Source organism: Polyodon spathula, chromosome 6, assembly GCF_017654505.1.
Source record: "Polyodon spathula isolate WHYD16114869_AA chromosome 6, ASM1765450v1, whole genome shotgun sequence".
Lineage (NCBI taxonomy): Eukaryota > Metazoa > Chordata > Actinopteri > Acipenseriformes > Polyodontidae > Polyodon > Polyodon spathula.
Genome location: NC_054539.1, coordinates 43,724,651 through 43,747,283, shown reverse-complemented (window position 1 = coordinate 43,747,283; position 22,633 = coordinate 43,724,651). Strand labels below are relative to the sequence as shown.

At 36.8% G+C, this 22,633-nt stretch overlaps 2 protein-coding genes across 5 annotated transcripts in view; one reads left to right on the top strand and one right to left on the bottom strand.

The window, feature by feature from the left end:
* The window catches only part of memo1 (mediator of cell motility 1), a 28,809-nt gene extending 26,354 nt beyond the window's left edge, over nucleotides 1-2,455 (bottom strand). The window contains exon 1 of one of the 2 annotated variants that reach the window (XM_041252916.1): nucleotides 2,096-2,455. In XM_041252916.1, the coding sequence (XP_041108850.1) occupies nucleotides 2,096-2,156 (61 nt within the window). In that variant the 5' untranslated portion in view covers nucleotides 2,157-2,455. Of the gene's footprint in view, nucleotides 1-1,763; nucleotides 2,076-2,095 lie in introns of those variants that run through there. The other variant, XM_041252917.1, reaches the window with a different exon arrangement.
* Nucleotides 2,456-4,364: 1,909 nt separating this feature from the next.
* The window catches only part of LOC121317217 (presenilin-2-like), a 24,239-nt gene continuing 5,970 nt past the window's right edge, over nucleotides 4,365-22,633 (top strand). The window contains exons 1-9 of one of the 3 annotated variants that reach the window (XM_041252909.1): nucleotides 4,365-4,458; nucleotides 5,495-5,667; nucleotides 10,499-10,716; nucleotides 10,932-11,004; nucleotides 11,539-11,606; nucleotides 14,777-14,997; nucleotides 15,852-15,950; nucleotides 16,889-16,963; nucleotides 19,767-19,889. In XM_041252909.1, coding sequence (XP_041108843.1) covers nucleotides 5,536-5,667; nucleotides 10,499-10,716; nucleotides 10,932-11,004; nucleotides 11,539-11,606; nucleotides 14,777-14,997; nucleotides 15,852-15,950; nucleotides 16,889-16,963; nucleotides 19,767-19,889 — 1,009 coding nt within the window. In that variant the 5' untranslated portion in view covers nucleotides 4,365-4,458; nucleotides 5,495-5,535. Of the gene's footprint in view, nucleotides 4,459-5,494; nucleotides 5,668-10,498; nucleotides 10,717-10,931; nucleotides 11,074-11,538; nucleotides 11,607-14,776; nucleotides 14,998-15,851; nucleotides 15,951-16,888; nucleotides 16,964-19,766; nucleotides 19,890-22,633 lie in introns of all 3 variants that reach the window. The other 2 variants (XM_041252908.1, XM_041252910.1) reach the window with 2 other exon arrangements.

Sequence of the window (22,633 nt, the reverse complement as noted above, 5' to 3'; positions counted from 1 at the left end):
ATCACTGACTCGGGGAGGAGCTCTGGCATATCCTATTCAGAATTCGGGTCTTTAGGAGGTAAATACCCATACAGTAATGGTTAGATTTTGTAATTGATAGGGAACTACTTTATTCATCTTTAATATATGAAATCAATGTATGAAATTATTGGAAAACACAATTGCAAGATCCTGAAAAATGCTACATTTTCAATTAAATGTTTAGTAAAATATACTATTTTCAGTATATGTATTATTGTGTATACATATACTGAAATCTGTTTGTTCCCTGAGCGCAGCAGAAGCATTTAAAAGGGAACCTGAAGGATTCGGCTTAATTATAGAAAGTGCTATTGGATGAAATACACAGTAGTAGCACTACAACAGAATTTATTAGTACAGTTACCCAAGCTTGGTATTTTACAGGAAAATGCATGCATCAACTTTATTAAGACTGAAAATGATACATGGACAGAACTGGTTGCTCACAGCACAGGTCCTCAACATTTTGGGCCATATTCCCAAAGCATTTTACCCCAGTGCTATGTTCACATGCTTTCTTTCCATTTGGAAAATGATACATTGATGTTACAAATCTTCAAACAACTCAGTAGGTTAGTTTAAGAGCTGCTATATCAGCCTTATTTCAGTGGACGTCATAAGGGCATTCTAAAACATTATCTGATGTTGAAGATTGCTTTAGCAAAGCACACATTCCAAAACTTGACCTTATCTATACAGTGTTATTTAATACCCACATTTTTTTTTTTTTTTAAATGAACACATATCCCATTTCCAATATAAACATGATTAAAAGGTCTGAGGGCGGTCCCATCTCATAAGCCTAACAGTGCCAGTGTAAAATATATTAGCGCCACGAATTAAAATACTTATAAAAATAAATAAATTAATAAACAAATAATAATAATAATAATAATAATAATAATAATAATAATAATAATAATAAACACTGAATAATTACATTTGCTTTGTTACTATTAAAACACAATGTCCGTAAACGCACGCAGTACTGTATTCCTTTCTATATCAAGAACAGTGGTTCCCAATGTGTCCCATTGGGACCCCATGTGTCTTCTGGTTTTTATTCCAACTGAGCTCTCAAATTTACATAACTGAACTAATAATTAGCTTATTACCTTTTTTTTTTTTTTTTTTTTTTTTAAATTGTTCTCATTTCTCATTTAAACTGCTTCTATTCAAGCGTTGCAAGTGGAGTCACAGTAACTCAGCTGCCCTACCCAGTTCTTTGTCTAAATGAAAATGCACTCATTCTTGTACAGTACTTTTATTTTCTTAATAAAATCTCTCAAGACAGTAAAAACAAACGTAAAATACGTGTAATTGCTGCTGGTTATAAATCGAAGCTAACTGTAAACCGTATTGATTTAGTGCGCCCACAAAGAAAAAATTAATACATATCATTCCCCGTACACTTTCGTCTTTGTGAAATCAATTTCCCAGTAAAGTGCTTTCAGGGTTTTAAAAGCAGCATTCAAACATATGCTGGATGTTCCCAAAGCCACTGGCCGCCAAGAAGCAAAATCGTTTAATCAGCTAATTTTCATGAACCAAAATACCCCCCCCCCCCCTTCAAGCAAAGAAATGTCAATTAAGTTTTATTTTATTTTTTAACTCCTAAGATAAATAACCAATTAAGAGCATAACAACTGCACATGTTAAAACGTACAAATAATAAAACATATGCATAATAATAATAATAGGAAGAGTTAGAGCCCAAACAAAGGGATTAGCTAGTAGCAAACCTGTTGTTTTAATTTCAGTCGAGACCGGAAAGGAAGGGCCCTTGCACATAACAGCAAAACAGTCGGCAAACAGCAAAGTCAAAAATTAAAATATTACGGCACCCATACTCTGCCTAAAGTTTTCTCTTTTTAATTTACATACACGTGCTTTTATTTCACACCCAAAATACGTCCCATTAGCAGCAAGAGGCCTGTCTGTTTTCCCTTTAAATCTGGTGGTGCTAATGAAGACCAAGTCATTCACATAGATTGTCCCCCCCCCCAGCATAATAACAACCGGACCCCGGATAATGAACCAAACACAAACCACTACCCCGATGTCCCGGTTCTACCTGAGGCGGTGTACCAGCTGCCAGCGTGACTCGCTTCCCTGCACACCACTCGGTTCGACATCTTAGTGCCCGAGCCGCCTATCTTGGTCAGTTAAAAACCCGAACAGAAAAAGTTTAAAATAAAGAAAAAAAAAAAAAATAGCAATGAACAACACAAATAAAAGAGGGGTTGTATGAGCGAATATGGGAGCAAAAACTCAAAGCAAACAAACGCCAGAAGCAAAACTGGAATTTAAAAAATAAACTAAAACAGAAGTGTAACAGAAAAATTGGTTTTAGGAGACGGTAAACAAAAGCCTAAAATCCAGTTATCCTACTTGCTGCTGGAAACGCACTGTTCACCGGTCTTGGTTTGGCATAACTCGGCTACCGTGCAATGGAAGCGCTAGGGAATTCTCATTGGCTCCAAAACCTGTTTGAGTGTTGTGATTTGCCACACTATCTAGGCAGGTAAAAGGTGGTGTCAGATTGGACAATAGAATTGTCGGTTGGCCTGTTGAAGGAGCTGTGGATGTTTTGGTTTGATAAAGAGTTGGTGTGGGCGTGGTTGACACTGTAAGGCAGCGGTACTGTGGTTCTAGAGTTTTGATTGGCTGGCTCTGTCACTATGGTCAAAGAGAAGATCAGAGAGGCAGAGAGCTTCGAAATATGCCTCTGTGTCTGGACTAACCTTGAAAATTAAAAAAAAAAAAAAAAAAAAAAAAAAAAAAAAAAAACATATTGTGAATTAAATTTATTTTTTGCCATATTCCAGTAAAGTTGTAATTACAGATCTTGGAATCAGTATTTGCAAAAACCAAAAATAAACAATTACATTAAACTTTCATCCTATTATAGAGAAAACTAAGAAAAATGCAATGCATGGTTGTCAAGAGATGCTGTATGACGTGTTGTCTTGGTAAAGACAGAAGGACTATCTAGAGCAGTTTAAGCATCACTTTCTATAGACGTGCCCCAGTCTGTATCCGCAGAGTTTGAAAAAATTTTATGTAATTTAATTTGGAAAAATAAACCTTTTTTTTTTTTTTTTTTTTTAAAGGATATAATATAGACAATAACAAGGCGTTTAAAAATAACTTTAAAACGTTAAATATATTATTTTTTAAGATAAATTGGATACAAAATATATATTAAAAGTATAGAAAAGTAGGAACATTTTTCAAAACTATGTCTTTCAAAAGGTTGGAGGTCTTCAATTTTTACTCAAATGTCATTTTGATGTGACTACAATTCTTATTGCTCTTGTTAACTTTCATAAGCAGGCACTGCTCAGTTGGACGATGGTGTACAGACACACATTTTCCCCACATAATTACTTTATTTGGAATAACAAGGATATCATGTATAAAAATAGATCTTTGTTTTTATAGAGATGGCATGATAATAACATGATGTTGGCGAGTCAATTACAATTGTTAAATTATTAAACATTTCTAAAAACTTTCAACATTCCTATTACTGCCGAGGAGTTTGCTGTAGTCTTTGGTACCGTTCCTAGAGAAACTCCTTCAGTTTAGGTGGGGTACACATACTACATCATAATTGTGACACTATAAGCACATACATTCTCTAAATAGTGGTGCTGCAATTCATTCTATAAGTTCTTATTGGAGTTCAATAGGTATTGTCTCACCATAAGACTAAAAAAGTGTCTTACAATTGTTCATAGGCTGTACCCTACAAAAAGTGTTTTGGCTAGGTATAAAATTGACATAGACTATAATTGTGTAGTCTGTAATAGTGAAAGAGAAACTGTTCTTCTATTTGACCAACGTGTTTATACAAAGTGTTTTTTTTTTTTTAAAAACGTGACAAGTTTAGTTTATTTGATCTGCTTTCTATTTAGTAATGATACCCCTTGCATTGCCTTTGTATTTTAGTTTACATATGAATTGTATTTGGAGGTAATGGGTTCCTCATGTTTGTTGAGTAAATTAAAAAAAATAAAGATATATATATATATATATATATATATATATATATATATATATATATATATATATATATATGTGTGTGTGTGTGTGTGTGTGTGTGTGTGTGTATGTTTACATAAATTTAACAACATTCTTTAAAATTAAAAAAGTACACACTATGACACACATTTAATCATAATATTTCTGTAGACTGTAGAGAGCTAATAATATAAATTCTACATATTACAGATTTGTTCAAATTAATTGAAAAACAGTGTTGCGTAGAAACGCCCTTTCACTATACTAATCATGTGACATAGTTAGTCATATGATATGACTGCATCACTCCCTCAGCATTTACTTCCTGTTTCTGCTGCTGGCTGCAGTTTGTTGTAAGAGTAAGAACAAGAAAGTGACAACGCATTGACTATAAAACTGCAATAAATCGAGGTAGTAACATGGTTGTGTGTATATTTTAATTAGCGAATAATGTTCTTAGTTTTAATAGATTTATCACAGCTACAAATAATAGGTTGTAGGTCGATGGCATACGGTCAACAAACTATAAAGTAAATGATTTCTTAATTACTTAATTTGCTTTCAAAATGTAATTAGTGGCATTGTTGACGGTTGTATATTAAGCACTTTGAGTTTCTTTACAGATTGTATAGGGTTACACGGTTATAGTTATTTGCTATATTTCTTGTTATAGACCATATCTATGTTAAGTGGGCACGTTGACAGGTCATACATGGGTACATCGTTAAACATTTTTGAAACAATCTCGACTCTTTCCTATAGACCCTTTCATATGGTTTCCAACAAAGTCCTTTAATTTGTATTGTATTTGCATAAAGCAACGGTTTTCTTTTGATTCAGATGCCCTGTGTTTTTATTCAGTCGGTGTACTTTTCTGGCAGAGTTATTGGCTGAATGTTCTGGTTCTACAATCTGTGAAACACTGTGAAGGCCCTATCTTTTCATCTAGTGCAAAAACAAATGATAATTTTTCTGAGAGGAGTTGCAGCTAAATTATTGTGCGTGTTTATGCTAATTTTATACTGTCAAAATCATTTCTTCTCTAAAAATACGCCTTGTAATTTGCTAAATGTGACCCTATACATGTACGAGTAACCCTCTTCATTCAACTATTGTTTATTACACTGGTATAAACAATTATCCAGTCTCCAAATATAAACTAACAGTCTGAAATCTCTCAAGGTGAATGACAAACCCTGGAAACCTGCCTGAAACCTTATCCCAAAAGTCTAGTAATATCCCTATGTACCACAAGGAACCGCTTTGCCACCATCGAATGAATATAAAAGGTGAAATGAAATGCATATTGCATATCTTTGTTAACATATACTATCAAACAAGTGCTCCACTGTTTCACAGACAAGAATTCCCTCTTTGAAGTATTGGTGCTTAATGTAAAGAGTAGTGTTTTACCAGTGATTAAATACTTACTCTTTTGGTTTTGTAGGTTTCTTTTAGAGTTGATCTAGCTTGCTGAACATTGCCTTCATGAATACTTCAGACAGTGAAGAAGAGCCTTGCAATGAAAGGACTTCGCTGATGTCAGCTGGGAGTCCCCCTTTATCTTCATACCATATTGAGACTGGACTACCAAGCTCGGTGGATACACAAACCAAAAGGGTAGGGATAGTTTAAGTTAATGCAGTGCTCTTTGTTGCTGTGTGTTGGTATTAAGATGAACCCCATTACATTTTATCAACACAATTATTGAATGTGTACGTTCACAAACATGCTCTGTGAATTTACCAATAAATATAATTTTGCAGAAGGACAGACTGTCACAGTCCTCAGTGTGCCGGCACTTGAGAAGTAAAATTCATGATGTAAACTTTTCATCTTTTAACTGTTTATTCATTAGAAAGCTGTTATAAAAGTGGTGTCACCATATTTTAAGGATTTGTTTTGTAGGCTCACAAGAAACAGAGATGCCTTGAAGTTGCAGCAGGTCTCTGCTTTGCTGTGAAATCTCCAGGATCCTTTGGTTATACATATGTCTTTCTTGATTCCTTAGTTGGTTAGCTCAACCAATACTCTGCTGTCTACATGCAGCCTAGGGGAAGAGACATTGGCGTAACTTTGGTTTTAAAAGTGGGGGCGGAGGGCAGTTTCTGTAGCTGGTGCATGCATGAAGATTATTCTGTCTGAAATAATAAAATATGTTACAAACAAGTATAACAAAACATTGCATCCCTTGTATGTCTAATTAAAAGATCCAAAGACATTCCTGCTGCAATCAAAACAATGGCACAATGTTGTCATGAGTGATGAATGTGTCAAATAGCTATATTATTCAGTCGCTTGTGAGTAATGGAATTACAAAGCCATGACTTTAGTCTTCGAAGGGCACTGAAGCTCCACTCAGATCCTAGCCTGGATCCAGGATCGGATTCCAGTACTACGGGCCCCTACTCAATGCTGCGAGCACTAGGTTGAGTGTGGTATACTGCAGATTTAATGAGAATTGCCCTTGAAGTATGTTTCTAGAAATGTTGAGGTTTCCCCACAATTGAAATACTTAAAATAAATACAGTGGTGCTATTAAAATGATGCTAATACTTTAATGGTATAAGAAAATTGTGTTTTTAAAAAGTATTTTCAGCTTCCATCCACTTAAAATATGCAGATGTAGCTTGAAACTCAAACAGCAGTGTATCGACGATAATGTAAATAACACCAAGCTCTAGATGATGAGTTTCAAACTTTAAACGTGTTCCTTTTTACAGGTAAAAACTCAACTTTACTATGATGAACGCGATAATGTTTGTTATGACAAATTAAACTGTAAGTAGAGAGAAACCTCAGTGTGATAACATTAGTAAATAATGCAAGCTATGGTGAATTACAAACTTAAACCATTTCCCTGTGTTTTGGATACATCAGCGTTGTGCATCCTCCTCTATCTTTGTCCGTTGGTTTGCCATTTTCCCCCAATATTACTGTGATCTCAAACTGTACTGAGCATCAAAATAAACTTATCACTATATTTGAGCATCAAAAGAAGCATATCACTTATATTTGGATAAAATTCACTAGATGTGATCGAAAAATGACAAACAGGTGCAGTGACTTTTTTATTGTGCTGATTAACAATTGACATCACGAAAATGCTGCAAAACGATCTGTCGATCTTGGGTAGGTGTTGTGACTATTGGTCTCCCAGTTTGTGGCCTGTCATTGACAGTGTGACAGAGTGTGTCTCTTCACTGGAAATCACTCCATATCCAGTGTCCAATCAACTGTCTCACTAATTAGGTGATTAAGTGCACATGCGTCAGTCATAGTCACTCAAGCATGTCATGGTCAAGGATGAATGACAGAGTGATTAAAAAGAAGCCAAAAACATTTTGTCAATGTCCATCATTTATATACTTTTTTTTTTTTTTTTTTTTTTAAATAAATGTGTTATAATAGTGATAAGTTTCTATTGATGCTCGGTATATAAAGCATCAAGGTGCTGTCAATCTTTGAATAGTGGGTGCGTTTTGGAAATGCAGACCATTGAAGATTCTCGCTTGCCTGTGTGGATATAAAGCCAAGGGGTCACTAGTCTGTATGTTGCTAGAAAATGTAGCATGAAATCTGTTGCTTCTACATCGTTGCTTCAAATTTCAGGGGACACAATATGTAGAAATTGTAGTTAGAATGTTGATGGAAGGCCAATGAACTATATAGAAATGAGCTTATAATGAAGTCACTGTCAACCAATCAAAATGTAATATATTAAGCACAGGTAACCTGGTACAGTAATAACCTGCTTGAATGTTTTTCTGTTTTAATTGTGTAAATAAAACTAATTGTAAATAGAAATTGTAAATAGTTAGAAGTTGAAATGTGATTGTTATAGTTTTTTTTTTTTTTTTAATTATATTATTTTGAACAGAATTCCTAATTATTGCCAGATGAGGATTGTTATTATTATTTTCTATAAATCAAATATGTAACTATGTAACAATATTTGCAAGTTGCCTCTGCTGAACTGCAATGTAGAAACGGCTTTAAACAAAAAGTAAGACACACTTTATCCATTACTGTTAAGTTGTATCAAACGAAAGCCTTAAATTACCACTGAAAACACATTTTGTAACACACCATTAACACACCATTGTAGTTTAACATGCATGTTCTAATGCTTCAGCATTGGTACCAAACAGGTTTTTTTTTTTTTTTTTTTTTTAATATTTCTAATATTAGACTATAGCCAACACAACATTATGTTTAAAACTGTTCATAATAGTAAATTGTTTTTTTCAAGGAATAGAATATTAATAATTTTGTTGACTTTAATGCCGCTCCATTACATCTCGTGGCATTAACTGACAAATTGGTCATTAACTACCAGGAATGGACCGATGAACACTTATTTACTTGCCTATACCACCTATAAAAGAAAAAACAAATGAAAAAAAAAATACTCTGAAAAAAAAACAATAAGGAGAGTCTCACTCTAATGTCCCACACTGGCACTGCATTCATTTTCTCTGCCATTTTTCTTGTTTTTTTCGTCAGCAAAGAAGCTAGTCACATGATTTTTTTTACATCACTTTCATTGGCAGATTTATTCTATGACAGAATGTTGTTTCTACAAAATCAACAGTCCTTTGGAACCGTAGCTTTCTACATTTTTCTAGCAACGTGTAAACTAGTGTTCCCCTGGCTAAACAAATGTAATATTTCTGAATACAATAATTAAACTATGAAGCTTAAATTTGTCATGCTTTTTAAACAGTTTTGAAGACAAATGTCTTATCCTCATTGGCTTCAGTTCTTGGAGTTTCACAGCAAATTCTAATCATACTTTTCAGACTTTAGTGCCTGTGTTTTTTTCTCAGCTGACATTGAACAACATAAAGAAGCAGATTTCCACTGTGTTTTTACTAGGGCTGCTCTGATTAGCCGATTAATCAGACCGATTGATTAATGAAAGAGTTGATTGCAGATTGCAGAATTAAATTTTTTTATATAAAATAAAATCAACCAATAGAAGATAGATAGATAATAGAAGATCTGCATTTTCATAAGTGAGCGGTGGTGAGACATAAACGGTTGAAGGTCTTAAGTAGGTTTAACCAATGGGAAAGTGAAAGATCTGCTCTGGTTTTGTAGCTGTCCAATCATTAGTGAGCAGAAGTGAGACATAAATATGCTAGGGCGCGTGGTGTAAGTATCTGAATTTCATGCAGTATTGCTAATATTATAGAGACCGTTATTGAGAATTATATTGAGAACGTCGAAGTAATATTTAGAATTGATTTTTACAGATTTAAAAAAAAAATGTCATCAGGCAGTGGAGACATCGTAGTCAATTTGGTTACGAATCCATTTTCAAGAACTTTCTCAGAAAAATTGGAGATTGTTAAAAAAGGGGGGGTATACACCACAAATACCCAAACTGACACAGGAAGGGATGTACTCATCACTTCCAACATTCAAATTATAAAAGATATCCCTGGCTTTCCGGTAGCTGTCTATGAAAAAAATTATACTGCTGGAACTGTCTTTTTTCAGTACTGAAAAGGCAATATGGAACAGCATTGGCTACAGCAATCTAGGACGTCTGTCGAAGTCAGCACAAAAACATGAGCATTCCCAAAGTCACTTGCGAACCACTGTAACACTCAAAACTTTTGGATACGTACGGCTTGATGTTCAAATCAATGAGCAGAAGCGTAGGGATACAATACATCACAATGAGCAAGTAAGAAAATATCATGAGGTTCTTAAATCGCTCGATTGATTCTATTTACCTTGGCAAGCAAGAACTGACATTCAGAGGGCACCATGAAGTCACCAATTCCTCAAATAGTGGTAATTATGTGGAATTACTTTCTCTGATTTCTGACTACAGCAGCATGTTAAGCAATCACTTATCAATAGCCACAGTGTTCTCAGGTACCTCTAACAAGATTCAGAACTAATAAAAGCAGAAGTACAGGAAGCCAAGTATGAAGCTGTAATGGTAGATTAATCAACCGATTGAAACACAGCTCAGCTGTCTTGTGTGACTGACAGTGGCCCGAAAGAACGGTTGTTCTGTGAAAATGTTTTAAATTTACTAAAATAAAAATAATAATAAAAATGCTTTTAAAAAGATCAAATTCCTAGTGGTGTCTTTTCTGTGTTTTTTTTTTTTTTTTTTTTTTAGATTCTATTGATTTTTTATTATTACTATGCAGGACAGCTGCTATAAGATCGTTACCTTTATTAAAAATGTGCACTGCTTAATCTACCGATTTAATCCACTAATGCCCATTAATGAACCGATCAAAATGTTTAATCGAGTGACAGCCCTAGTTTTTACCTTAAACTTTAGAATGTGATGCTTTAAAAAACAGAGTAAGTTCTTTTTAGAGATCATTTTGGATTTGTCATATTTTCTGTGCAATTGCTCATTCATGTCATTGGCGAGGGATGTGTGTGTTACTGATTGGTCTTGCTTTTGCTTGCCTTGTAGCGTTGTCCAGTCACAAACCAGAGTAATAACAGGGAAACACACCATGAGGGTGTATCTGTAGAGTGGGACTCCACTGCAGACAATGAGGATGAGGAGCTATCCCTCAAATACGGGGCCAAACACGTCATCATGTTGTTTGTCCCCGTGACTCTCTGCATGATTGTGGTCATCGCTACTATTAAGTCAGTCAGCTTCTACACTGAGAAGGGTGGACAGTTGTAAGTAGACACTCTTGGTTTTATATTTAACTTTTTTAAATAACTGTTGCCCTGCTCTATTGCTGAGCTACACAAATCAATTATTCAGATTGAGCAGGTGATGACAAGCCAATCATTTTCTGAAATTGAGAGTGATTTTACATGGAGTGAGCCTCTATCCTTAAGTTAGTGATCATAAAAATGTACAAAATAATTCTCTCTCTTGCTGTTTTCAGGATTTATACTCCCTTTACAGAAGACACAACGTCTGTGGGACAACGGCTTCTCAATTCAATTTTAAATACACTGGTAATGATCAGTGTCATTGTTGTTATGACCATATTTCTTGTTGTGCTTTACAAGTATCGCTGTTACAAGGTGAGTGTATGTGAGTTACTTCAACATGTGAATCACATTAAAATCATTTTATAGGGAAATATTTCCTTTAGTCTTGTAACTTCCTGAAAGGAAAATGTTCAGATTTAAGAATCCTTGGCCTAGATTATTAAAAACATTCTTTAGACAACACATGAGTTAAAACCTTGTGAATAATGGCCATTTAATAGCTTTGTATTCCACTTTAACTTTAATTAATCTACTGAAGTACCAGATAAGATGTTTTACATCTAAAATACATGTATGCTATAACATGTGTTTTTTTTTTCAAAACTGCAAGTATGTGACCTAGAGAGCAAATTGTATGACAGGTAAGATGTATTAATCTATTAGATATTTATACAGAATGCAGATCAGCACAGAGAATTTGGTACCCGGTATTCCTTTGATTGTCAGCGATATTATTAATCAGTCTTTGTGTATGAATGTGTGTTTTTTCTGTTCCAGTTTATCCATGGGTGGCTGATCCTCTCCTCCTTAATGCTCCTTTTCTGGTTCAGCTTTTTGTACCTAGGGTATGTACTTTTTTCTTATCTTGTAAAATACCAATTTAAACGAAAGATATATCTGTGAAGTAAGATTAGCCACAATGTAATCTGTTGTACTATCGTAGCATTTAAACATCTTTCGTTGTGTGCTGGGCATCTCTTATTGTATAGCTCCCCTCCCCAATAATGAAATGATTCTGTCCGTTAATTATTATTTATTTGGTAGACACCACTTACAGGTGTTACAGGGCAGTACAGGGTTGCAGTGCAAGTAAAGCACAGTTTACGGTAACTGCAAAAAATACTACTAAAATACAATATGAAAGAGGATGCAACGAGTTAGGATTACAAGTAGTTATATCTACAATGCCATATTAGTAGTGCATAGTGCAAGGGTAGTGCATCAGCTGAGGAGCCAGCAACTTGGTGTGTAGGTCAGCTGAATACAGTGCTTAGTAGAAGGGGTAGCTCAAGAGATCTACAAGTACAGTCAAAACAGGTGGGTCTTCAGGAGGTGGCGGAAGGCAGTGAGAGTCGGCCTAGAGGTGGTGAGATTATTAAAACAAAAATGCAGCCAGAGAAACTTGTGGTTTTAAACATTTGTAGTTTTCTTTGGGAGAAACTACTGTCAAGTTCATAAAAATTCAAAAAAAGAATGAAGTTAATAGGATGATCCATTTTACAAATGGCACTAGGCGTGTGTTTTTTTTGTTGTTTTTTTTTTTAACAATGGTATTAGGTGTGATGTTTTATGATGACATCTATACCACGTAGTGGAATTTACTTAAGTGGCAAATACTTAATTGTGATTGGTTCATTTCTGATGTGATTTATAAATGTAATCGTTGTGCAATGCGGTCATTGAAACAGGGTAGAAAGGTGCTCAAGTGCTCCACCTTACTCTCCTGAAAGGGAACTTTAAGTTCACAAAGCTAAGAAAAGATTTCCCTAAATGTCATGTCCATTGTGCAGTCATTCTCCATGCCGGTCTCACATTCTGGGCTTTTAAGTCCACACATCATGGCTGACGTGAATTTTTAATCTCATTGATGCCCTTTGCCACAATATCACAATAGGGCTGGGGTGATGCCTGCTTTTTACCATCAATGGAGGATTTTTCAAAGCAGTCGATGCATTGACACAACAAACATTTTGCCAAAATGAACATCAGTAATAATGGAACATTTAAAGGGTACATGTGGATAATACAGTAGTAAATTGAGCTGTGGGCCAGGTATTCAAAGATTTTGCAAATGTATGCAATTTTTATGCAGCTCTGCTTGCATGTATTCACAAATCAGTGAAATTCAAGAGTTACAGGGAAAATGCAAATATCACAAAACTGTGAAAGAATACACTTAAATTAATCTAATCAGGAAATAATCCAAACACCCAACTGATGCTGTGTATTTGATTGCAAGGTGAGACAATGGCTCAAAGTTTTAAAAAGCATAAAAAGGCAATTTACTGACAAGGAGATTATAGTAATATCTGACAATGTCTTACAAAATGAACACAAATGGTTTGGAAAGGGGAAAACCAAAAAAAAAAAAAAAAAAAAAGATTTAGCACTGAACAATACAAAACATATTCAAAACTATCCCACGAGATTACTCCATCACTATAGTCTATATATTTAATTTTCATCTTTTTCACTGGTCATTAAATCAATGAGAAACATGTAATTATACTACACTAAAATAAGTGTGAACTCATATAATGGCAAAAATGCATTTTTAATATATAGAGGCTGAATAATCGTGTGGTATAGTTTTCAAGACGTTTTACGTGGTTTTATTTTGTCTTTGCCCAGCTGTCATCCACTCCCCAGATAACGTGGATGCTGTCTCACTGTTGTTTCACAGGATATAGATGATATAAAAAAAAATATATTATGATTTAAAATTTGAGTTAAAGAAGAAACTTCTCAGATTGAAAGATCTGGTGCAGGACCTGCCACAGAGCAGAAAAAGGTCCCAAACAGTTCCTATAGCGATTATTGGGAGCACTCTGGGCTCAGCTAAATCATCAGTGCCATCTGTTTTTACGTTAACAGTATCTAAAAGTGTGATGCTAAACTTACCTGGGACATTAGCATCCTCTTTTGGCATCTTGGGAAATGTGTCGAGGCACATGTATTTATTTTTGTATATCTATTTAATCATGAAAATAATACATTTTTGTATATTTGGCCACAGTATTTGTGTGTTTTTCAGTACCTTGCAAAACTCGGAAAAACTATTAAACTAACTTTTTATTATTTTTTTGTTTAAACATTGCATATTTCATAATTCCAGCACTGTGTTTTCTTTCTTTTTTTCTTGTTGTTGTCAGCATTTGAAAATACAAATGTAAAAACGCTGTCTTGACAAATTACAGACATTCACACACTCAGTCACCCTTCAAATAGTATTTTAGCTTGTTTGCGAATTAGTTAAGTGAAGTCATTGTCCCCAACATTGTGACTTACAGAAATTGTCCTCCAGTGTTTTTCTCAAGGCAGAATTAAGGGCAAAAAATCACTGCAACTGCCCTTGCAAAATGATCATCTCTTTTGAATATTTGGCCTATATATTAAAAAAATGATATCAGAATATACATAATTCCCCGCAATATATAAATAACAGAGAACAGTTTGCAGTCAGATTTCACATTCAGAAGTTCTGGAGGTAATCTGGTGAAACAAATCAAAAGCCATCTGTGTGTGTTTTTTTTTTTTCTTTTTAATTCAGTTACACCGCACCACAGAGTTCAGTCACTCAAGAACTTCACATTAATTTATAATTAAACCCGAACACAAAAAAATATACTATGCCTGGGAGTGACTATCAGTGGTAATCAAATAATTTAGAGAACAAATGGATTGATGCATCTACCCACCCTTAATCACAATGGTGATGCAGTCGACACCAAGAACAACACGCTGTGGAACAGTTCCAAAGAGGAAGTATAGCTACTTGAAAAGTTTGAAAAAGCTGCAATCAAATATCTTTCAAATGTTGTGTTTTAAAATAAAAATACTTTTCACTTAATTCAAACTTTAGGTTTAGAGACCTACAGAGGGAGCTGCAATGACCTAATTAAGATTTTTAATGAATCGTTATTTTAAAATTCAAGTGCAAAAGTAGAGGGACTTTTTCTGAGAGCAATACAACTATTAGGATTTGCAGCTTAATTTTTTTTTGCTTCCCTCTCAGAGAAGTGTCTAAGACCTACAATGTGGCGATGGATTACCCAACCCTGGCTCTTGTCATCTGGAATTTCGGGGCAGTGGGGATGGTCTGTATTCACTGGAAGGGCCCCCTGCAGCTTCAGCAGGCCTATCTCATCATGATCAGTGCTCTGATGGCCTTGGTCTTCATCAAATACTTACCTGAGTGGTCTGCGTGGGTCATTCTGGGAGCCATCTCTGTTTATGGTAGGATGGAGCCGGATGTGTTCCAAGCTACAGTTTATATAAACCATCAAAAGTCAGTCTTTTGGTGGAGCTTAATTGTGCGTTGTTTTTCTACATGCTTTTGATGTTGGATATGTAGACTTTTCATAAGTGTGGTGTGCTATTTATATGCTTCATACCCTGTTTGATAATGGTGAATGTACAGCAATACATTATTATTATTATTATTATTATTATTATTATTATTATTATTATTATTATTATTTATTTGGCAGACGCCTTTATCCAAGACGACTTACATGTGTTACAGAGCAATACATGTTTACAATGCAAGTGTAATATATGATACAGTATAGTTTGCAGTAAGTGTAAATACCACTGAAATACAATATGAACAAGGATGCAGCAAGTTAGGATTACAAGTTATATCAGCAGTGACATAATAGTAGTGCAATAGAGCAAGGATAGTGCATTAGCTGAGGATCCATTAAAATGGTATGTAGATCAGGGAAATCCAGTGCATAGTAGAATCAAGGGATACTGAGACAGAGGAGGGAGAAGAAGCAGAAAGTGGAGGTCAGACTTAGACATTGAGTTTGAGGTAGTGAGAATACGTCCAAGTTGAGAGGCATTCTGAGATGCGGGAGGAGATGTGGGAGTCAAAGGAGGGAAAGGAGAGGAAGGTACTTTAATACATGTATAAAATTAAACTAAGCAATCACCTGCTCTTATCAGCACCTTGAATAAGCAGTCACCTGTTTCAAGATGGCAGGTTTTACTTTATTGTTATATATATTTTACTTACAGTAAAAAGCTTCCAAATTCCACTTTTCTGTAGAGATCACTTTATTAAAAATGTTGCTTTTTCATTGCAGATTTGATAGCGGTGCTCTGTCCGAAGGGCCCTCTGAGAATGCTGGTTGAAACAGCTCAGGAGAGAAACGAGCCAATATTTCCAGCTTTGATTTACTCCTGTAAGTATTAACCTAGGTTATATCCAGTAGTGTTCAAAAGTTTGGAAACAACAAACCATTTACAGTAAGACTAGGGGTGAGGATTGGGGGTCATCTAGGTCACTAGGGGTGAGGATGAGGACATCTGGGGATTGGGGGTTTGTTGTGGGATAACTATCCACTATAATGGACTATATGTCACCCTATTGTACCAGTGCTTGCATCATCTTGTACCAAACTGCTCCATATTTTGCCGTATTGTACTACTGCTCTAAATCGTAACTATTTTCTGTATCTTGTACTTGATTTTACTCTTAAAGGTATCTGTATTCACATTTTTAGTAATTCCTCTTTGAAATCATTCGTAACCATTTATCATACTTACTATGTGCTCTTAATGGAATTTACTTTTATAAGTAAACATTTTTACTATAAGTTTACTGCTCTTAGTCAAATTTGCTTTTAAATGTAATTATTTACTGTACTCTATTTTGTTATGTGAATTTGATCTTACTTTCTACTTATTTTACTGTACTTTATAACTGCTGTTATCTGTAATGTTATATTTTGCAATGTGATTCTTTGTAACAACTGTAAGTTGTCTTGGATAAAGGCATCTGCTAAGAAATAAGTAATAATAAATAATAATAATTTAATTCGGATTGTAATTGTAATTATTTGTAATCTGGATAAATGTAATCCAGCAGTGCCGTTTTCTGAAAATATTTATCAAAATGATCCAGATAAAAGTAATCTCGGCTCACTGTTATCCAGATTAAAAGTTTTGAAAAACTGGCCCCTGAGGATTTTAATGAACAAAAACATTTATAGTAACTGATGGCTCTGATGAGAGCTTTTACTCTCTTGCCTTGGAGACACTATTCTTTTTCGTATCAGAGTATTAATCAAACTGTGAGGTTATGTGTTAAAATAGTGTTGTCGCGTCCCTCTCTCTCCAGCTGCAATGATCTGGATGGTTGGGATGACCGAACAATCAGCTGTTCAACAGCCTTCCGACCAGGAAAGGAACTCAGGTCAGTTTAATATGCAATTAATTTCCATTGCTTTAATACTTGTGCTTTTGAGAAACATTCAAACTTAAATATGAAAGTAATAGGGGTGCGCCTATTAAGATTTTCTTGGCCGATAGCTGATGATTATCTGCCCATATGGATAAAATACTAGAACAAGACATAGGGCCTATATTTAAAATGTTTAATAATTACAAATGTTGAAAAATGAACAGCTATTGTTTGCTTGTTGTATTTATGACAAAAAATTAACATGTAGTGTTTACTTGTTGCATTTAATTCAGAAAATGAGTACAAAGAATAACATAGTATTATATTGTGTGCTTGACAGCAATTTATACATTTGTTTTACAGCAGTCACACAAAAATACAGAGATGCCAAGGGTTGACTTTCCTTAAGAGTGAGATTCAAGGTCAAAGTGTGAGACTTTCCAGGGTGCTGTTAGGTAATTGCTTAAGGCAATGAATCTCTTCTTTGGTCCTTGGTGACATCCAGTAGTCCAGTTTTTTAATCCAGCCAGCACTTAATAGTTTGTTTTAAAATGTACACTGCTCAATATTGCATATAAAACACTTAACTGTCCCAATTCATACTAAAGTCTAGGGCATGTGAGATTCTATCTGCAATGCAAACCAGTGGATTTTAATAATAATAATAATTTGCCGGTTGGAACAAAAACCTGCATGACTGGAGATCCCTGAGGACCAGAGTTAATAACCCATGGTTTAGGCACACAGTCAGTGGACAGAACAAATGAAATATTAAAAAATAAACAGTTTTCATATAAACCTAACAAAAAAGAAAACTGTTTTATCAATACAACAATATGTTTATATTTACATATCGCCTTGTCACAGTGGTCATCGTTTTGAAAAACACTTTACAGTACAAATATTATTTGGTTTGTATATTATTGCTCATATTACCCGCTAACGTTCAATCAAGTCCTGCTCGTCTTTTGGGCAAACTCTTTTGGGCAAACTCATACTGTTTTTGACAGCCAAGTGTTCACACAATTAAAAATAAAAAAAACACAACCACCCCCCACCCCCCACCCGGGTGCTCTTGTCACGTTTGTGAGTAATAAAAGTAAACAAAAGTGGTCATGTGACGTTACCAGCGATGGTAACGGGTCACATACAGCAAGCTGAACAAAAGGCAAAATAAAACACAGTCTAAAAAGTACAAATAAAAGGTGCCTCCCAGGGCGAGCGCTAGCCTTGTAAACGAGGCGTCCCGCTCCAGGAGCCAGCTACACTACGTAACCCTCGCTATACATTACATGGGATCACTAATGTATTTATAAGCCGGTATTTACAATCACCACTTGCAGTTTCAGGTTTGCGTAGCTGTAGTTCCTGCAGAGCGAACGCTCTCCTCCTGAGTAGACGCAACTCCCCTCTAGCATGGCATTGCAGTCACCCAGAGCGATCTCCACCAGATGTTTTTAAACTGACAGACAGTCTGTCAAGACCTGTCCACTTGCTGAATGAGGACCAGCACAGCCAGATTTGGCATTAACCCAAGTTACAAACATTAACGTCTTATTCAACTTTGTTGTTAATCACAGATTTAACTGCGATTATTTGACACCACTAACATTTACAAAAAATGTGTGAGATAATCTTAGGAATGCGTGTAGTGTGAGATAGTATGTTAATGCATGAGTCTCATGCCCAATGCATAAGACATATCTGAAAATGTTATTTTGCATCTGTACTAGTAAAAAATAGTACTATATATAATATATATATATATATATATAATATATATAATATAGATAAATATATATATATATATATATATATATATATATATAATGTGACATTAACTTTTATAGCCACTTGCTGTCAAACATTGCATATTATAACTTATACCTATACTGTACAGTAGAAACAAAAAGTAGCCTACGCTGTGTCAACTATAACAGTTATAACTATAACATTTGTTACATTTAGATTTTAAGCACCACAATTTAAATTGTTTACTTTAAAAAAAATGTAAAAAAATAAAATCATAAAATTAAATATCCTACCAAAGGTCATTTTGAAGTTCATTTTGTAATAATAATAATAAATATTATTTAGGGTACAACCTAAAAAAATAAATTTAAAAAAGCATCAGAATAATCTTCTACTCAGGTTTGTTCTGCTGCCCACAACTCAGCTATCGTATTGTTGCGTTCAGAGATGTAGATATGTATATATATATATATATATATATATATATATATATATATATATATATATATATATATATATATATATATATATGATATATATATATTATATAGAATATATTATGATATATATATAGATATATTATATATTATATATATCTATTGCTCTTTTGAAACATAATTACTGCATGTTGATCCCACACTTCACAGTACTGCAAGGAAAATGGCTGCCTCGGTGATCTTACGTCATTAGTATATATGTGCTGTGACGAAAGTCTTCCGATTTATCGTGCACCCCTAAAAAATTATTAATTATTAAGAATGTCTATCATAACAGAATGCTGTCAGTAGCAACTGTTGGCCTGGAGGGCCATTCCACTACAGGTTTAATTAGGTGCAGTGTCCCATAAATCGCGTGCAATTATACACTAACATGTGATTCCTGGTGAACGTTTAGTACGTTCTTCCTTGGTTTAGCCTTTGTTTATCAGAAATGAAGCTTTTCTGACTAGTCTGACACTGCCACTCCTTTTTCAATCATTTATCTTGAATGACAGGAGCAATTATTTTGAGAAAGTCTGTCATTTTGTTTAACTTTTTTAATTTGTGTGTCTCAAAATACCAAGATGAAGAAGTAGGCCAGAATCACCATGACAATACAGAAGACAACAGAAACATGGTGATGCCAGAGACTGAGGTGCATGGAGCACAAAGCAGAACATTATCAGCAGAGGAGGTGGAGGAAGAAAGTGAGTTCACAATTTTATGAACTCACTCAATGTATTTATCTTGTCTGTTTATTAGATTACTCTATACTTCATCAGAAACCAGACCTTGTTTAGTTTCAGTTAAGCTGTGTACTGAGTGTTCTATGCATTGAAAAAAATCTGAATTATGTATGATATTTAAATTGAATGCGTAAAGAATATGCAAATAGCTTGAGTTCTCTTTCAATTCGAAAATAGCCATCAACTAATGGGTATCGCCATCAGGTGATAGGATTATGCTGAGCTTAATATAAAATCTGCCTTTATGCCTCCGTAGCTCTGACATCACGCCCCGCCCCTCGGGTGCTGAATGACTATGCAGAGCGTAGGAAGCCTCTTTTGCTTTCAGCTGCTGATCAGGATTGAGCGTAATCTGTTTGTTGTTCTACAACACTCTGATTATTAAAAAATAAAATTCAGTGTTTGTACCCTCCGTTGCCTTAATCGTGCATGGGAAGCTGGCGGCTGCCCCTTCCCCGGTTTTATCTCACTGAAAACCTAGTTACGTTAGGTTGAATTTTGCTCCCGCCTTTAGCTCTTATATTCGGCGTGCTGGCTGGCACTGCCCTTTAAGCACCGGTTGAGTCACTTATTCAAGCGTTCTCGCTCTTTTCAGCTTGCTGACTCTTTGAGTATGTCTCCCTTACTATTATTGTTATTACTATGAGAGCTTATTGTTATTACCCGTTTATTTTATTACTTGTACTAACATTTGTTTTTCTTTCTTTCAGAGAGAAACACGAGGTGTGTGTGTGTTTGCATCTGTTCTGTGCCCGTGCACTTATCGTGCACTCCATGTGCATACCCGCTCCTGTGCCCTGTACACATTTGTACCCGCCGTGCAAGCCGGGCAAGTGCTGTGCGCTATACCGGGTTTCCATGAATGCGGCTCTTATAGCCTAAAAATGCCCCCAGAGGACCCGCATGAATTCTGTGTTTCATGCCTGGGTCCAGAACATGGTGCTTCGGCTCTGTGACAGAGCATTCTGCGCTATCTGTGGGAAGTTCCAGAGGCAGGTCCTAAAGGCTAGAGCCACCAGGGCAATGGGGCTGGGATCTCATTCTAGCAGGGGATCTCATTCTGAGTCTGTTCCCCCTTCAGGTGGACAGCATCATCTCCTGCCCGCCTGCAGCTGTCCAGGTCACCCTCCCCGTCTCTCGGGCGACTCTCTCGCTCACCTACAGGGAGCGTGGGGCAGCTTCGGCACTCCCCTCCTAAGGAGCGTTCACCTCCCTACCTCCTAGGGACAAACAGCTTAGCGGGATCTTGGCCCTCACGGACCAGATTGATCGTTTTATGGAGGTGGTGATGGGACAACAATCACTCATGATGAGTCTGTTGTTGGCCCCTGGCACCACGGCTGCGCCGGTTCCCCGGCCGCCCGTTTCGACTGTTGAGCCTGAGCCTGAGCCTGAGCCTGAGCCTGAGCCTGAGGCCATCTCAGACTATGAAGAGGACATCCTCTCTCTGCAGGTGTCTGGTTAAGCCAGTACAGGACAGAACATTGCCCCCTTTCCCCGACTTTGTCAGGGAGATCCAGTCTTCCTGGTCCAACCCAGCGTCAGCGCCTAGCACGGTGGCTAGAGCTCAGGTTTTTTCTTCCATGCAGGGTGTGGAGGGTGCCGGCTTGGCAGCCTTCAGTCCGGTGGACTCCGCCATTGCGGCCCTCGTATGGGCACCGGGCATTGGACCGGACAAGGACCTACAATGTCCTAATAGACAGTGTCGGACAAGAGGGATGTACCTCAGGAAGGTGTATGCCGCTTGCTCCCAAGCTGCCCGGCTTTCCAATGTGTCGAGCATGCTCTCTGTCTATCAGGCCGTCCTTATTAAGGAGCTCCCTGATATGGTCACGGCGGCTCACAAACAAGAGCTGAACCAGGTCTCTGAGGCGGTCACCTGACTGGCCCAACTCACGGCCAGAGCAGAGGGCCGATGCCTTGCGGCGCTGGTGGTCACCAGACGACAACTCTGGCTTTCCCAGGCTAGAGTTCAGGAGCAGGACAAGTCCTCTCTCCTGGACGCCCCTATCACTCCTGGCCATACGTTTGGCCTCGCAGTGGAGGAGATGCTTCAGAGGACTCTGAAGACCAGGGATGCATCAAAGCAGTATCAAGGCAGTATGCCCAGCTGCTTTCATTGAGGCCTGCCTTGCCTGCTAGGGATTCCCCCCTTTGGGGGTGACAGCCTCCACCCAGGCCCGTTCGTGCTCCTACAGCACGCCCGTCAGCACCTGTCCCGTAGCGCAGTCGGCATGCAATGAGGAGCAACTGGCGCCCTAGGGGGTGGGCAATCGCAGCAGCCTTCAACCCCTGTCTCCCAGTTACTATACTGGCAAACCAGCACCAATGACAGTTGGGGGCTCGAGACTATGCGGGCTGGTTACAGCCTTCAGTTCCAGGTAAAACTACCCCCATTTTGGGGGATGATAGTAACTGCAGTGAAGGACCCGCTCCAACACGCGGCTATCAACACAGAAATCCTGACGCATCTCTTGAAGCGTGCCATTCGCGAAGTAGACCCCTCCTCTTGCAGGGAGGGGTTCTATTCAAAGTACTTCCTAGTGCCCAAGAAGGACGGCGGGTTCCACCCTATCTTGGATCTGAGACTTCTGAACAAACACCTTCGGGTGTTACGTTTCAAGATGCTCACGCACCACCATGTCGTCCAGGCCATTCGGCCGGGCGATTGGTTTACCACCGTGGACCTGAAGGATGCATACTTT